Consider the following 13,416-nt stretch of genomic DNA (forward strand, 5'->3'; position numbering starts at 1 on the left):
ACCTAGGATGGTGCTCCTGTATGGATCACACCTTATGACGTTTGTTATGAATAACCTAATTTTTTTAGCAGTCCTCTTTTTAATAGCCGAACATTTAAAAATGCAGAAAATCCTAGGATGCTTTCATGATTTTTTAAAACTATTTGAGAGATGGCTGTGGTTTTGAGGACTTGTTTATATGACTTTTATGTCAGCAAGGAAATTTTATCTTTGGTAAATATTTGAATATGCCCAAGGGCATATTATCTCTGAATGTATCCTATCTGTCATCAGAACAACTTCCCTGTTGCACAACTTTCCTACCTATACCAGTCCCCAGAATGGTAATTTTAAGAATCTCACAGCATCTCTGCTCATAAGAAAAATAAAAGAGTAGAAGGGGGTGTCTTCAAATATCAGACAGGAATTGGGCAGCTCGATTACTTCATTTGTTCCAAACAAAAGTTGACTCAAGTCAGAATAAAATTGTACACTTGATAGAAAGAATGTTATCTACTAATTTAAAAATGTAAACATAATTTTATGTAGGGGTGTAACTATCTGAGTACATGTATTGCCATTGCTCTGCTCCAGAGTAATATTTCTCGACACCAATGGTAACGTGTTTGTTTCTTCCTCAGCACCAAATGTGTCCGTATCTATTTAAACAGTAGGAGAATCATTTCTAAATCTATGTTAGGATGAATATTAGCTCATTATCATCATCTTTCACTGGAGCTCGACCCCTTTAGAAGATTCTCAGTTCAAAGTAATTTGGCTCATTCACTGAAATAACACTTTCCCTTCTGCATTATAATTTCAAAAGGAGCATAAGAAATCTGGATTTCTTTGCAAGAGCCAAATACACAACCACAGAATTGAAGCATGACGTTAATTCCCATAGTAATGTGAATCAGTATTGCAAATTTCCCAAATACTGCCGATCGGAATGTTCAAAATCCAGTTATGTGCTTTGTTATCAAACAGTCCACACAAAAATGCCTTTGTTGTTTTCTGTTCTCTTTTTCAAAATACATAAATCCTACTGAAGTTAATCTATTTTTTCCCACTTCAGAACACCAGGCACTGATTTATCCATTGGGAATTTTGGCTTGCTTTCTAATACCTAGATTAGAAAACAAGATAAGATGAGTTAGTAACCCGGTATTATGAATGAGTATAGTATACAGATTTAAAGTTAAACTTTTGAAAACTTTAGGTAACCTCTCCCACCAGCTAAGCAAAAAGTTATGCTGTGAAATTATCCATAGTATCTTATGTTAATAATCATTTAAAGAAAATAAGTATGTCAACAGCAGTGTCTGCCAGATGCCTCCAACCTTGGCATTTGGAGTCAAAGAAACAACCTCTAAGCTAATCAAGGGTAAAGAAGGGCTTAGAAAACCAGCAGCCCCAACCATTTGGGTTTATTCACTGGGATGAGAGTGGTACAAACACCCAGAAGCAGGGTTGTGGCTTCTGCATATCTGACATTACCCTTCTCCAGCGTGGCTTTGGATGTAGAATTACGCATTAATGGGCAGAAACTGCACCAAAGCCAACCAATCAAACATCGTATTTAAATTGTGATCACAGATCCCCAAGTAAGGAAGGAAGCCTGCACTTAGTGCAGATCAGTAACTATCAATTTCCGAACAGTAAATTCTGTGTGAAGAGAACTTACGTAGTATCACAGAACTGAACGGAGCTTGGTCCATCCATTTTGTTTACAATGAAGAAAACAAGGGAAGGAGGACATTAACAGGCACACCTATTTACCGAGTGGTTTCCCACCAACCGAATGTTCCTACATATCTAATCAGCAGAAAAAACAGTGAACTGAGAGATGATGTCTTTCAAGTTAGGAAAAAACTTCAGTAATGTTAGCACAAGGATCACACTCACTGCTGACTGTGAGCCAGATGGAGCCTGTGCCTTTAGGCAAGTTATAACCCCTCTCAAACAACTTCAGACTCCCATTGCCTCCAGTCCCAGCTTTTGGCTTACTCTTCAATGTTCTCTTTGGTCTGTTCCCTCTGACTTTGCCATCCTTTTCGTTCATCACTTAACTCAATAACACTTATGCTTGAGCCAAACTAGAAAACTTGCTTTTCCAAACACGCCTTGCTATTTGCACCTGCAAAGTAGTTGCCCGTGATCTTGGGTCCTCCCAGCATCTCCTTCCTTAACTCCCCCCAGTACACTCCTCAGCTTTCAAGGCCCAATTCAAATGCTGTTCTCAAGTCACTCCTGAACTCAGGCCAAAGACATCTCCACTTCCTCTGTACTCTAATCGATTCCTAGTGAGGGAGAGGCCTCAAGACTAAGAAGAGGCGCCGGAGGGTGAAGATTTTTTTCAAGTTTAGGGTTCTGCACTTTTCTTGGTATTTCCACTCAAACTAAATATGATCTCATTATTTTATTATGATCAATAACTATAGTTAATTTCACTTTTCATATTTTCATCTGATCAATATTGCTTATTAAAATTCCACCTCAACAACTCTTGCCCAGTACAAACTATATGGGGGACCACATTAAGAATCCCTCTCGTAGTGTTACAATACTAGTGAGGCAATAGAACTGTTTTTATTTGTTCTAAGTGTCCGGCAAGATCCAAGTCAATGGATTCGAGGGATAAAAAGCGAAACACAGAGACTTGTTTCTAGTGGGAGGTCAGTAAGTCATACTTGGTAGTCACCAAACTTAGAGCAGAGGTCCTTCTGATCCACAGAGTTTTTCACACTGTAGCTCTGTTATGATCCAACGTGTATTTCTCTCACCCACTGTACTCAATTCCATATTCTTTAAAAGAGAGGGAAGTTCTTCTGTTAATTAAGTGTTGAGTGAAAGTCTGCAAGGTGGCAGAGCTGTCCCCGGTAATGAATAGATGACCGTGCGCAAGAGACTAGATCCCTGTCATCACGGAGGGGACCAGGAGGTAAGTATTAAACCCTGAGATTCATTCGTAACTAGTTAAAGTTATGTTCATAAGCCGACAGCAGTACAGGGTGGAGTCACATTTATCTTTGCATCATTCTCTGCTAGTATCTAGTTTAGGACCTCAACAAACATCACACAAAAGTGAGAATGCAAGTGAAGAACTAAGTGGAGAATTTGTGAATTAAGGAATTATAAAAATGAAGAGAAATGAACAAATCCACTTATTTTAGATTAAGTTGTTATAACTTAAATTATACTGATGTCTGGGATTTCTATTCTACAATGAACTCCACACTACATGAGCCATAAAACTAGCCAGGTTTTCTGTGTTGTGGGCTTGTTCAGAAAAATATGGTTGATTACAGTGTGTCACTTCTATCCTTGACCTCGAATGCCGTGGGGACACATGTAAAGCTCTGGCTCTGCTCCTTTGTATGAATAAGGGAAGGTGCCCTTCCAAGGTGAACGCAGCCCGGAGCCACCGTGCACAACTCCGTGAACAGAGCATGGGCTGGTTTTAGCTCCACCCTTCCCTGAACAGAAGCCCAGAGGTAGAACAAAACCCATACTACCAGGTTGACAGGGACTTGGGAAAACCCACACACTACAGGCTCATGTGCAGGAAACTATTTTCCTGATTTTCCTGAATAGTTTTTCAGGAAAACTATTTTCCTGATTTTCCTTCTGAAACTCACAGGGAACAGACAGGAAATTTCTGTTCCCTGTGAGTTTCTAGTGTTGCTCTGATACTCTTCCACGTGACCAGAGGCACGGGTGCTTCTCCAAGGTGAAAGCAAAGCTATGCATGTTCAGCGGTTATTCGGATGGTGCTGTCATTGTTGGAAAAGTGTAAGTCGGGTGAGATGTGTACTTAGAATCTGCCACCCAGTGCTGAAGGAGGTGGGGCAGGACACACAGGCCGGCAGGCGCTCTACCCCCCCTTTCTTCCATGACTTGCATCAAAGCGTCTCTTGGTTAATATTTATACGCTGGGATTCCTTCTAAAACTTCATTCAAACAAGAGTTTCAGGAGTAGGAAACGCCACACACCTCCTTCTTTTGCAGAGTATTCTCCCAGTATCCCCCGTTCTAGAATTCATATCTATAAATTCTTGGTTTGTGCAGATCAAGGGGGCTGATCTCTTCAGTTGCTTACTCTTATGACATTGATTTTGCTGTCACCTCGTTCAGATTGTGGTGAAGAGCCAGGAAACTGAACCCTTAGGCTCCTACAAGCTCCCGCCTCTACATCTGAGAGATTTGACATACTGGCCCTTCACATAAGCTTTAACACATAAGTAACACACTGTTTTCTAGGCATATAACTTCTTCTGAAAACTAAGCTTTGGGATAATAAAAACCTACGTGTATCTCCCCTTTTCTTGCATTGTCGTAAAAAAAAGAGAGAGAGAGAGAGCTCAACTCTAATTATGTGACTGCACGGACCGTCTACACTTTCTGCCTTTGGTCTATTTACAAGGAAGCTGCGGTAGTCATATGTCATGCATAATGCCTGATGAGGAACTAAAATTCTTCATGGAACAATTACTGAGCAGGGCAAGTAAGACTTACGGAGAAATCGTGCAGCCCGAGGCGTATGCGTGATGTCCCGTGTAGCGAATGTCACAGCGCACAACATTGTTGGTGTAGTCTGATTCAGGCACCAGGTAGCTGGGGTTTACACTGACCTAGGTGACACACACAGCAGTTGTGTTAAAGAGTTCATCGGTATTTAATGGTGTCTTTCTATTTTTTTTAACTTTTTTTTTTTTTTTGAGACAGAATCTCCCTGTCGCCCATGGGTTGAGAGCACTGGTGTCATAGATCACAGCAACCTCAAATTCTTGGGCACAAGCAATCCTCTTGCCTCAGCTTTCACAGTAGCTGGGACTACTGGCTCCCGCCACAATGCCCAGCTAGCTTTTCTATTTTTAGTAGAGATGGGGTGCTCTTGCTCAGGCTGGTCTGAGACTCCTGGGCTCAGGAGATCTACCCTCTCCCCTTTCCATAATGTTACGGTTACAGGCCTGAGCCACCACACTTAACCACGAGAAGGGAATTGTTACCAAGGCATTTATCTAAATCAAGCAGGGAAGTTTGTTAAGCAAGTGGTTAAATCCTAGAGATGATACAGAAGTAAACTGCTTTTTTTATCCTGAAGTTCTTTAAAGTGAGATTAGATTAGATTATTTAGAAATAGACGGCATATAATTATTTCCAAAACGACATTTCCAAGCAATTATTATTTACCATTTATATCTAGAGACGAGGGCTTATTGGTTTGCAATCAAAATAAATTACGTATGTTCAGAGATCGTCACCTTTAGAATGTAGTTTCCAGGTTGTACATCTGTAATATCAATCCACTGGCAGTCTATGTCTGCACCGTAAGTATCGTAACAGCCAGGACTCAACCCCTACAGCAAAAAAAATAAAAACTTAAAATGATGATATATAGTCAAACTATGCTAAAGAATATGGTGTTATTTGCAAATTAAATTTTAAGTTAGTACTTACAAGAGTTTGATATAAAACTATATTTATATTTCATCTCCCTTGAGAAGTATATATTACTCAGCCTTATAGCACCTCCAGCTAAAAAAGACACAGGACTAATATAAGTAGTAGTACACCCCACTTCTTAAAAATGTCATAAATAACCAGTGATAAATGCAATCTTAAGTGACAAAACAGGCCTCCACCAAAACTGGATAATTTTACCAGTTCAGGAATAAAGGCCACTTAATAATCAACTTAAGGTTCTTTTCTCAGTGAAACTCTGCCCAATTTCCACTTTAGAAAATTACCTTCTTGTATTCTGAATGCCCATGATACTTTTTTGTATAGCTTTCATAGTGTTTATTGGTTTTTTGCTTTGCAATAAAATCGTATTATGTAAGAATTCATCTAACTGGAAGCTGTGAGCTCCCTCTGGGAGGAGTCCATGTCATATCTTTTAGTAGCTAACATTTATTAAATATCATGTGCCAGGAACAACTTAAAACACGTTGCATGTATAAATTCAGTTTTCACAACTACATGAAGCAGGTGCTATTGTTATTTCCACTTTATAGATGAGGAGACTAAGACACACTAAAGTCTAGTAACCTACTCAGGAATGTACAGCTATTATATAGCTGGTTGCAATAAACCTTGGACAATCAAGCTCTAGAGTCCCTGTTCTTAACTGCCCACTACACTCTCTTTCACACAGTCACTAAAATATTCTGCTGAATTGAAGGGATGAATGCATGGTAAACTTGAAGAATGCCACATCTCTCCACTTGCTAAAATACTCATGTCATTAAGTAAATGAGTGCCTTCTACAGGCTAGGAGGAGAAAAATATGAATAAAATATAGTCCTTGCTTTGAAGAGTGTTATAGACTGAGGAAGTTCACTGAAACTGGAATCTGTAGGTGTATTTTTGATTCCATTAATTCTTCATAAGAAATTTTAACATATACTTTCATTCTAATAGTAATTGAAAGCAAATTTAAAAGTATATGCTAGAATCATTTTAATGCAGTACTGTTGTTTAATTCTAGCACCCAGAATTGGGTGTTTAAGATCACCTGGGTGGCCAAAAAAATAACAAAATCACCTGAGCAGTTTCTACCAATGCTAATTTACCTGGGGTTTGATTTAGGAACTGTGCCAGCATATAGCACATGATAGTACAGACAGGCCCAAATCAAAAGGACCCGAGTCACAGTAGAGAGAATCATTTTCCATTGTTACTGCCTGACTTCTGACCCTAGTCCATACATCAATGGATGTATGGAGTATGTTGAGTAGTAAACATAAAATGGAGAATTTCTGGTCTGATTCCAGCACATAATTCTGATTATGGCCTATAATATTTATTGACTAAATGTTAGCTACTACTTTTACTACTACTGACACTTTCAGTTCATAATATCATAGAGGATTCATTAGATTAGATACATGTTTAAAACAGATTTAAACAATACTACGATGCTTACCTTACCTTCAAGTGAACAAAATAGCTTAAAGTGCTGAAATTGGCACTATAGAGTTACTCAGCTGGAAGAATTTAAGTATGACCTTTGATTATTTGAAGTAGCAGACAAAAAATTGAAGTTACTAAGGTCATTAAGTAAACAGGCATTTCACATATTCAAATTCAAAATATAAAAATAGATCAAATATTGTACCTTAGCTAAGGCTGTCTAACTGCTTTGCTTTAACCAAACACAGTTGTTTGTTTCATGAAATTAAGGTTAATGCAACTGTTTTTGGTTTTGTATGTATTTAGTATGTAAATTTTTTAAGAACATGAGAGTTATATAAACATACAAATATAAAGAAAGTGTACCTAGTTTTATGCTTGAATACACTTAAGCAAAATTACGAAAAAACTAAGTCAACATTGGGGGTTTGTGAGAATTTTTTTTCCCTTTATATGAAGTCCATGTTGAAGAGACACTCGCCTAGACAAAAAAACAAATATATAAATCACTTATTATGCAAGCCCTGGGAATAATGGTTAAATATGACATTCACATAGGATGATAAACAAGGAAGCTACCATATAAAATAAAATAAGGTCACCCACAAACTAAGGGAACCAGAAGTGCTACCACTATACCTACAATCCTAGACCTTCAGAGCGAGCTGTCCAGAGTGCCTCATTGTATAAACGGGGAGAATAAACTCGAGGTATGCAACGCATGTGGGATTATGGAATTTGGAGATTATTGAATGACAAGGGGATTTCTACAATCATACAAGTATAATATGTAGATAGGTTACATATCCTTTTTCTTGAAAAATAAGTACTACCCTGGGCATGTAGAATTTAGCCTTCACCCCCTCCAACTGCTGTGATATTCTAAGCTCAGAGAAAAAAAGCAATGGTAACATTTAGGTCACCAAAAGGCTTCCTGCCACAGCCCTGGAATTTGTGCTTCTGGAGATGCCAGCTGCTTATCCCTTTGTGCCTTGGGTTATGTACATTCACTGCTCCTTGCCAAGATCTGGGCTGGAGTAAAATTATAATGTCCTTTTACAAATTAGGGTTTCATATGGAAATACTGACATAGCTTTTTTAACTGACACACATTTTCCAATTATACAACATACAAATCGCTTAGTTAAGCACTATTTCAAAAAATCCATCCAAACGACATCTGACATCAATTACACTGTAGGTTTAAATATATATGTGTGGAGACAGAAACGCTGTCCTTATTTGCATTATTAAAAAAGACAACTTTCCATACGTTCTTTCTCTGAAAAAGAACTTATTTCTTCTCCTTTTGCTAACCCCAACCACTGTTCTATTTCAGGCCATAGGAGATGAAGAAAGGAATAGATTTTCAGGTGAGAAAACAGAGGTATCATTTCTGTAGTTATTTACCAAGCCAATTAAAGATGAAGAATGAGTGCCTACGTCATAAACTACTCAGACTTTTTAGAGAGTAAATGTCTGTTTTTCACTGTAGAATAGAACAAGGACGCATAGTGACCTTCTGGGGTCCTGAATAGGAACTGTCTGTATTGCTGGTAATAGTTTAATAAAAGTAATTTGGATCATCAAGCCATTACCTGCCTTTTTCGAATTATTGTCCATCTTCACAAGATGACCCTCAACAGGAAACAACTTATCCAAGAGGTCGGAGGAAAGAAAATACTAGCTTATTTTGGCGACCAAAGTGATCTTACACATACGAAATACTTGGTTTTCTCTCTGAGGCCAGTGGATTTCCAAGTTCAAGATCTAATTTACCTGTGTGTGTGCGGTACATGCAAATCGCCTATGGTAGCCATAGTCACAGGATGTGTCCTCAAGACAGAAACTTGCTTTGTGACCTTCAGCCACTCTCCTCTGGGTGCTGGCATCAAGCAGGTCATAGTGACTGAATTCATCCATACTGTGGTAATGTCTGAAGTCCCACACAACAGAAAGATGGTGGTTAGTTATACACAGAGAAAGCAGTAAGGATATCACATAGTTTCCCCATTGCCTCACAATTATTTTTTTCACATTGAAGTTGAGGTTAGCTTTATTTTCAAAAAGGAATATTCACACTAGATTTTTCCCCCAGGGACATAAATCTATTGACATCCTAAGCTTTTAACTTTGCTAGTAAGAGAAAATACTTAATTTGAGTATTTTGCTTTCCCATTATGCCCTTTGTATCTTTGAATATCAAATAGAAATGGAAAATAAATTATTTGTGCTTAAGTGAAACTTGCCATACGCTCCTGAACAAAGATAACAGGATCTAGTATATTTCTCTTGGCTGCCCCTACTGATGTTTCACTCCAAAAAAGAGGAAGCATATGACTCTTGAGAGGTTTCTATGATATTTTTAAAAATTGAGTTATCCCATATTTAAAATTATTACTAAAATGGAGAGGAGAAATAATGACATGTTTTACCCACAATAATTATTTAAATAGTATAAACTTTTATTTAGAAATAAAGCACTTTTATTTTATCATTTATCAATTGGGCAGCTCATATTTGTTTTTGTCATTTCATTAAATAAAGGGGTTGAGCTGATGACCTTCTCCAAGAAAGCTTACAGCCATACATCAGGATTTCCTGACAGTAAACACCTGGGCAAGTTACCAAGACAAATGGTAGAATATCATTGTAGGAAAACCTTTACATTTAGGATAGAATAAGCAACCACTCTGAGTTTGAGACAGGCCTTTTAAAAGATGGAGAACAGCCCTTCTCAGCTCATGGAGTCTATCATCTATTCTGTTTCTTTCTTTCAGAAGGATCTCTAAATCTTTTTAACAAAAACATACAGTCTTTATGAAATGCTATGTAATGCTAACTACCTGCAGATAATCTTTGCTGTAATGGACTCTTTTAGAAACCCTATCTGTACTATACTGAAACAAATTTTACATTGATGTCAATTGCTATACTCTACAAACAGTTTTAGTAAGATGGACTTGGAGTTTCCAATTCAAAAGATAACAGGATCTAATAGTTGGTGGGTTATATTAAAGCAGACTCCCTTACTTATGTCAAATTACATAGAGAAAATGTCTACCTGTAAACAGTAACAATTCTGTCCCTGTAGGTAAGAAATGACTTGCATTTGTGATACCAGTAATTACCTGGAAAACGAAAAGGCAACTTAAAAGTACACAGGAGGCCATCTACTTACTGGTGACAACTGTGCCATTCCCAGGAATATCTTGGTCGGCTTGGTAGGAAGTCTGATGTCCCTTGATTTTTCACTCTCTGGGGAAATCTTAGCAGTACCCTGTGATCATAATCTCTTGCCCTGTATGATGAACTGTGATTTTTCAAAAAAGAGACATAATTATATTCACAGAATGTTAACTAAAAACAAAACTACAAATAAACTTCTCCATGATAAAGTAGTGACAATCCTCCTTCCCCAACTAGACTATCAGTTCCAGGACGCCAATGAATGTGTTTATTTTGTTTATTTCTGAATCCCAAGCTCCTAGAACATTCCTGGATTAGTCGGAGCACAGTGAGTATTTGATGAATAAGGGAATGAAAGACAACTATAGAAATCCACAGAATTTAAAAGTAAAAACATAATAAAATCAGCACTAAAAATGTGAGACATCAACTTTACATTTAAAAATCCATTTAAGTTTGATCCTATGAATGAGTAAAACTAAGGTCGAAATTATCCCCAATAAAAAATAACACATAGATACCTGTTAAGATGTTTGGATTTAACCAAATATTTCTTCCTAAATATTTAATTAATGAAAAGTCGGGAAATAACTCTAAAAGAGGGCACCATATTTAGATGAACGATTTCTTAACTTCACTATCTTCAAAACAACAGCATGACTGTAACAATATCCCGGGAGTGTGGAGTTGTGAGTGACATAAGAGGAAGGAATGAAAATGAGTTTGAATTTCTTCTCTTCCTGTAACTTGACAATTATAAAGGAAAAGAGGAAGAAATATACAAAAACACACCACTGTGTTCCGGGTAACGTGTCTTGTGTGAACTTACTTTAAATGCTATCCATGACCCTATTTTAAACCCTTGAAAGTTCTTAGGAGACCTAGCAAAACATCTCTTGCTCCCTCTGCTGGTTGGCCAGCACCAAACTCAGAGAACTCAATCTGAGAACTGCTATTTTATTTTAGGACTAACGGACAAAGTTCTTGTTAATGGACTTTTATTCTGGCTGAAGTTATACCAAAATAGTTCATCATGGTATCAAATAAAGAAGAAACCTAGGCTCTCCCAAGGAGGCTACACTGGCAAATCTGCCCCCTATCTCTTACGGGAATATTAACACCCTTTTCTATTATAATAACCTTAAAAAAAAAAATACTGTGTAGTTGTAATTAGCTCCAAGGTTTAAATTCTCTTGGAAAAAGAACACACACAAGACGCCCCGGGGAAAGGCTGGCTCCACCTCTCTGGTTTGTGCGGCAGTTTTAGAGGCAGAACCCACAGAAATCTTCGAATGTTTAAGTCTCCCGTTCAGGTCAGCATGCCCAGGAGGTCGCGTCCCACTGCCCAGCTCTTCTGGTCAGGAGCAGGCGCCAGAGCGCCCCCGAACCGAGACCACGCAGCGGGGCAGCACAGAGCCCGGCCCGTACCTGGCCAGGCAGTTTTCCTCCGCGGCGCATCTCAGGTTGTACATGGACATGGTCTGCACGTATGTGGACGCCTGGATGTAGTAGGGGTCAGGCACCAGGTCCGGGAGTCCTAAAATCAACGGGCCACGGGCGCAGCAGTGAGAACACCGGCGCCCCCCACTCCGGGTCCCGGCCCCTCCAGGACCCTCGCTCCTCGCCCTTCGCCCACCGGGACTGCAGGGTGGGGTTAAGTGTAGCGAGAGGACTGGGGACACCGGACGGCTGAGCACAGTGGAGAGGAAGCAGGAGGGGCCGGGCGCGCGGTTTGCGCTGGATTCCAGAGCTGCCTCTGCAGACGCGGGGGGAGGGATCCGGTCCGCAAGGACCGGGCCCGCCGCGCCCAGGCAGTCACGTCGGGGAGCCACACAGTTGGGGACCAGGTGCATGGGTGCTTCCGGCGAACTCGGGGTGCTTACCGTACTGGAAGTAGCCGGTGCCGTATCCGGGCCGGTACCTGCTCCCGGGCCGAGGCCTCTCGTACGTGTCGTAGTAATTGTAATAGGGGTTGTCGTCGGTGTACTTGTAGGGGTTGTAGGGGTCGTCGCCCACCATGCCGTCCACGCGGCTGGGCGGCCGCAGGTTACTGAGCACCGGGCGGGCTTCGGGCGCGGTCCGGTTTCCCGCGCCGCGGGCTCCCGACGCCGAGTAGCCCGGCTGGAACCAGTGGCGGGCGGCGGGCCTCGGGCGGCCGGCGGCGACTCCCGACGCGCCAGGGGTCCGCGCCCGCGCCGCGGCCGTGCGGTTGTCGCGGAGCAGCAGGATCGGCGTGCGCGACTGCGAGGCGGCGTTGTCCGAAGCGCTGGAGCCCGGGTCGCGGCGGCGCTGCGGCTGGTACTGCGAGCCCAGGCTCAGCAGGCTGAACACCTGCCCGTTGTTCTCCCACTGGATCTGCTGGCGCCAGGCGCCCGGGGCTGCGGGCGGCTCGCGCGGGGGCTGCTGCTGGCCGGCGGCCGGCGGGGCGCCCCGCAGGAGCGCGCAGAGCTGCAGCGGCCCGAACAGGAGCGCGGTCCAGGCGATGCGCATCGCTCCCTCGGCCGGACTGCCCTGCTTAGGGAGGACGTGGCTCGGGAAAAATGAAAACGGGGCTCAAATCACGTGAGGAAGGGAGAGATCTTCAACCGGGGAGGCGGGCGGAGAGCGGGATTCTCGGTCCCCACGCGGCAGTGCCAACGGTGGGCTGCTGACCCTTCCCCAGTCCAGGCGGCCGCTGGGACGTGGCACCGTCTCTCTCCCCTTCCCAGTCCTGGAAGGCGACGGGGAACGGGGCGGCAGTCTCAGCGAGCGGGCAGTGTCTGGAGTGAGGGAAGGAGGAGAGATTTTAAACTTTCTGGCACGTTTGCAAAGTTACACAAGCCGTTCTGGCCCGGCTGCCCCTCCGCTATTTGTTCACGTAATGCGATTGGAAACGTGCAGGGCGGACAGCTCCTCGCCTCTGCCCCTCCCTCCCTCCCGGCCTGGTCCTCCTCCTCCCCCAGACACGTTGCACAGGCGGCGTTAAGGGGAAAGAACAAAACGGAACACACATCCTGAGACACACTGGCTTAATCTGGGGCGAACATGCAGGAATTTCAAAAGACTCAGACAGGCGAAGGCAGCCAGGCCATGGGGCGACGCCAAAATATGCATGAAGAAAAATGCTATTAGGTCACCAGCCCTTGAGAGGCGGGAAGTCGGGAGGTGGGGAGGGTGCCGCCGGGGGCGAGAGTGGACGGGGAAGGCTTGTGATTAACATTTATCCACAGAGGAGTTAACCAGACACATTTCCCAGGGCACACTCACTGGCTTTTATGGGAAGCGCCCTCAGCAAATAAACCCCAGGATATCAAATTTTGTTTTTCTGTGTGTTGGTAATATGAGAAATGGGTT

The 13,416-nt window shown here is 42.0% G+C and overlaps 1 protein-coding gene across 2 annotated transcripts; it reads right to left on the bottom strand.

Annotated features, from left to right (window-relative positions):
- Window positions 1-738: 738 nt before the first annotated feature.
- On the bottom strand, window positions 739-12,956 carry LOX (lysyl oxidase). 2 transcript variants are annotated; one of them, XM_053567015.1, is made up of 7 exons: window positions 11,967-12,956; window positions 11,512-11,620; window positions 10,076-10,207; window positions 8,674-8,830; window positions 5,244-5,339; window positions 4,495-4,610; window positions 739-1,105 (listed from the first exon to the last, which is right to left on the bottom strand). In XM_053567015.1, exons 1-7 carry the CDS (start codon window positions 12,571-12,573, stop codon window positions 1,099-1,101), a joined length of 1,224 nt encoding a protein of 407 aa, XP_053422990.1. In that variant the 5' UTR covers window positions 12,574-12,956; the 3' UTR covers window positions 739-1,098. The 2 variants fall into 2 exon arrangements, with proteins under 2 accessions (XP_053422990.1, XP_053422991.1); XM_053567016.1 differs by lacking the exon at window positions 739-1,105 and having other exon boundaries at window positions 4,491-4,610.
- Window positions 12,957-13,416: the final 460 nt, after the last annotated feature.

The sequence above is a fragment of the Nycticebus coucang genome, chromosome 17 (genome assembly GCF_027406575.1).
Source record: "Nycticebus coucang isolate mNycCou1 chromosome 17, mNycCou1.pri, whole genome shotgun sequence".
Taxonomy (NCBI): domain Eukaryota; kingdom Metazoa; phylum Chordata; class Mammalia; order Primates; family Lorisidae; genus Nycticebus; species Nycticebus coucang.